At 31.6% G+C, this 4,351-nt stretch overlaps 1 protein-coding gene across 1 annotated transcript; it reads right to left on the minus strand.

Annotated features, from left to right (window-relative positions):
- Window positions 1-422: 422 nt before the first annotated feature.
- On the minus strand, window positions 423-2,081 carry LOC107192121. The gene is made up of 2 exons (XM_015581317.1): window positions 1,831-2,081; window positions 423-900 (listed from the first exon to the last, which is right to left on the minus strand). The coding sequence occupies exons 1-2, from the start codon at window positions 2,079-2,081 to the stop codon at window positions 423-425; spliced, it is 729 nt and encodes a 242-aa protein (XP_015436803.1).
- Window positions 2,082-4,351: the final 2,270 nt, after the last annotated feature.

Below are 4,351 nucleotides of genomic sequence, written 5' to 3' on the forward strand. Positions count from 1 at the left end.
ACTTTCCAGAGCGAGTCGTTAGTACCAGTTGTAGGAGATAAGTTTGCTAGGTATTTTAAAATTCCGAAGAAGCCTGTAATTATACCAGATTCTCCGAAACTTTCATTTTTCGACAATTCTTTTACTTATAAAATCTGAGTAGTCTTGGCAATTCAGATATTTCAGATTGGGAGTAGAAGCCCGGATTACCTTTATTATATTGTGAGTTAAGTAATTCACTGCAGAATCTATGTCGTCGTTCGTTTTTAAAGGTACTTAAACTGTTGTGGGGGTATTGAATATTTCCCGAAAATAAAATCAATTCTTGAGTTTATTATAAATGAAGGCAGATGGTACATTTCCAATGATCGTTGAATTAATTGTTGCGATGACAGGAAAATGAATCGAAGATAAGTCTAGTGAGGAATAAACGTCAAACATCTTCAAACATAAGTAGGTACTTCTTCGTATTCCACCTTATAGTTACCAAAAGGTTTGTTATTGTGTATATTGTTTGCAGCCATATACGCGTACACGCGAGGGTTTTGTGCTCCAAACACGTATCGTCCGTATCGCGACAGAATGAGGGCAAAAACAGGATTGAGTGGTGGATGTACATCACTGTTGGAACTGCCACTATTTAAAACCCCGTTTAGGAAGCGATCTAGGGTCTTGATGGCCGTTGTTATGTCTTGGGAATCACGATGGGGATCTATCGTCTGAACCTTCTCACGATACGGCAATCGAACATAATCCGAATTAACCGTTAGGTATTCATCACTCTCTTCTACAACTTGGTACGACTTCCGCCAGGGAACGCGGGCATCTTCCGCTCGCAGCCTCGGCACATTACTTGGTCTTGATATTTCTGGTATTCTCGTTGTTGCCATTTTATAGCTATCTTTTATTTCTTTCGGCAATCTTAAAATGTAAATTAATAATATGTTATTATTGAATTAATATTCTGTCCAGCATATTACAGTAAAATAGCGGACATTATTAATGACTTAACACAAATAGCACATGACGCCTTAAAGACGCCCATTTTACGACTATTTTAAATCTAAGGCGCCTTTAAGCTGTCTTCAAGGCGTCATTAGGCATCATGTGCAATCTGGGATGCTTTCTCGAATGCCTGGAGAATTCACAATTAAATTTAGGCAAATAGATACCATATACAGTATGTCCGGTTTAAGTGTATACACGCTATTATTTCTCTAAATATTAAAAATGCAAAATACTGTTTTATATGAAAGTTGTTTAATTTTAATGGAACAAACTTAATAGATTATTTGATTTTTTTTCGTTGTTATTTACAGAGATTTTTATAGCAATGTAACTTTTTAAATAGAACTACATATTTTTATTATTGCTATGGATAGTATAAGTGTATAAGTATTATACTAAAGACGGTAAAAGTTTGCCTCATCCTAGAAAAAAAAAATTGGATTTTGCTCTCTTCTCAGAGTTATAAAATTTTCGCGTAATATTTAATATTGCAGTATTATTTGGAACACGACTAACAGCCTGTAATAACAAAAGGCATACAATTTCAACGATTTATGACTTTAAATAAAGTGTATCTGACTACGTACAGCCATTTTCACTGTGACAATCGATGTGTTAATATTTTTGTGTGGCCATACATCTTTTAGTAGATGCGTGTGGTGGCGTGACTTTTATTGTTTTATTTATTTTTACGATAAATGTCACATATTATAATGTAGAAAATAATACTTAATCTTTAAAATAATAAAACAATGAAAAATAACAACTCTTGTTAACTCTGAATTGATGTATACTATACTTATGAATTGAGTTGTTAAATGTCTTAAAATCTTAAATTCTCACCTTTGCTTGTCAGTGATGGATTTAGTCTCCCGATCCTTAAAAGGTACTTCGATGTCGATCGATAATGGTTTCAGATATGAGTATCCTACTTGAGTTCGTCTTTCAATAAAGCCTTTACTTGCGGCTCCAAGATTTTCCAAGCCGTTGTTCAATGTTTGGTTAACGAAAACAACATGTTGTGGAAGTTTTGGAAATGTAGTATTTGTAATGGGGAGATAACCACGAAGCGGAAACAGCAACAAATTCGGCATTGGTGGGAAATTCTGAAGTGTTTTTGTTGTTAAAATACCATTCATCAAGCAAGCAAAGATTACCTGAATTGGACAGTTTCCATATTACATCTTCAAACTAAAATTACTATATTACATTTGTTGGCACAATGTCGATGTAACAAATAATTGCAAGTAGTAACTCATGAATTCTGGATATCTTTTTCTTACTTACAATTAATTGTATATGCAACCAATTGTTCGGAATATAAGAATAAAAACTATTTACAGGTTTATAAGAAGTTATATACTTTTACTAAAGTGAATGACATTTATTGAAACATAATCATGAAATTGTTAGTAACAATAAACGGACATCAAAATATTCTTTTAGAAAAATAGAAACTTAAAAAAAAGATATTTTTTTCTACATACTAACCCAGATAGCACATGACGCCTTGAAGACGGCTTAATGGCGCCTTAGACGTAAAATAACCGTGAAATAGGCGCCTGTAAGGCGTCATATGCTATCTAGGTAATAAAGTACCGGTATATCGACATGATTTAATGAGCAAAGAAATGCTGCATTTGATTAAAACGTATAGAGTGTAGGAGAAAATAATAATCATTTACAAAATATAACAATAATTGCGATACAATGGTGCTGCTAAAATAATACCACAAGGTAGAATTGACATAGAAATAAGTTTAATTTCTTAAATAATGATATTCACAAAAATCTGGTACATACTAAAAACGAGGGCTGATACCTGAACAAAATGGTATTTTTCAAATAACCTAAGTAATGGACTTTTTTTGCAAATATGTACAATTTTATCACGATAAATTGGCGCAAAACATTAATTTTAAATTCTTTCCTGAAAAATTTTCAATAATCAACAATTTGTAACATTGTTTAAAATTATAAAAGAGTATTAAAGGTAGCTAAATTTTGAAATGGATCAAATTATGACATTTTAGTATATTAGTTACGAAAAATTTCATACACTTCAAGTCATACTGTATAAGTAAATTAATTTTTTACATTTCCCATAATTGCCCAAGTTTAGAGCACAATATTTTTTATAAAAAATGTACAAAATGTCTTTATTATTTAATAATAAGAGGGCAGAGGTTTCAAAGGTATAAATTTTGAAAGAACACGAGCGTACAAATGAAAACTGAAAACAATATAAAATAATAATCATGAGACATTGACATAACACATTAGTGTAAGTTTGATGAATGCTGACTATACTAATTCCAAGAAAAATATGAACAGAAATACACAATTTCTAAACAAAGTAGCAGAAATACGTGATTACATAATTTGAAATGAAATGAAATAAATTACGAAAATATGAGTTCTAAAATTGAACGGTTCATTTTTGTTTTTATTAACGGATATTAAAATAAAATATATATCTAAATGGATGCTTTAATCTACTATTTCACTAATATGCCACAAGTTCCCGTTGCTTGAAAATCTTGTGTTATTATATATACATTTAAAAGTATATGATTACCATTCCCAGGTAGTAGATGACGCCTTGAAAACGGCTTAAAAGTTTCTTAGACCTAAAATAGCCGTAAAATGGGCGTCTTCAAGGCGTCATGTGCTATCTGGGCATACAACTATAGAACATAACAGACAGATACTGTCAACTTCTAAACATTTGATCCTACTTACAAACATTTCTACGGTTTATTAAATTTTCGTACTATAAAAAATGTCATCGAAACAAATTCTTTCTTGTTACCTGTTACTATCTCCTAGATAGCACATGCGCCTTAAAGACCCCTTTTTTACGGCTATTATTGGTCTAAGGCGCTTTTAAGCCGTCTTCAATGCGTCATGTGCTATCTGGGCTCTTATACTTTTTCAGGAAATATACTAATTATATCGTGCGAAAGAATATTAAATTGTAATACATCACCGAACAAAAAAAGATACTTCTGTTGATGATGACCAGCATTCTGGAACGTTTTAGTAAGTACTACAACGACAATAGGCAATCTACGTCCTCTTTATATGCTCCAGCACTATCCGTTCTAAGAGCTAAGTCTTGTCAACTACAGGAAATACGTACATCTTGTAAGTCCGTATTCCCCTATACATAAAAGATTTCTCCGCTTTCACCTTGCATTATAAAAAGTATGTTAAAAATAAAAGGTATAATTTGTAAACTACTTACTTTTAATTTACTCTACGCATATTACGTTTGTAATAGTTTTACAGATTATGCAAACATGATTATTCTTTATTTACTATTAGTAACATTTTAATATAAAGTGAAGTTTTTCAACAAATA

This window comes from Dufourea novaeangliae, unplaced genomic scaffold (assembly GCF_001272555.1).
Source record: "Dufourea novaeangliae isolate 0120121106 unplaced genomic scaffold, ASM127255v1 scaffold286, whole genome shotgun sequence".
Lineage (NCBI taxonomy): Eukaryota > Metazoa > Arthropoda > Insecta > Hymenoptera > Halictidae > Dufourea > Dufourea novaeangliae.

What these genes read in the sequence shown, in the direction of transcription:
- LOC107192121 (XM_015581317.1), bottom strand. Translation starts at nt 2,081, where the DNA reads ATGCCGAATTTGTTGCTGTTTCCGCTTCGTGGTTATCTCCCCATTACA. An exon ending in TCCATCACTGACAAGCAAAG is followed by an intron (nt 901 to 1,830) that starts GTGAGAATTTAA and finishes TTACATTTTAAG; the next exon opens with ATTGCCGAAAGAAATAAAAG.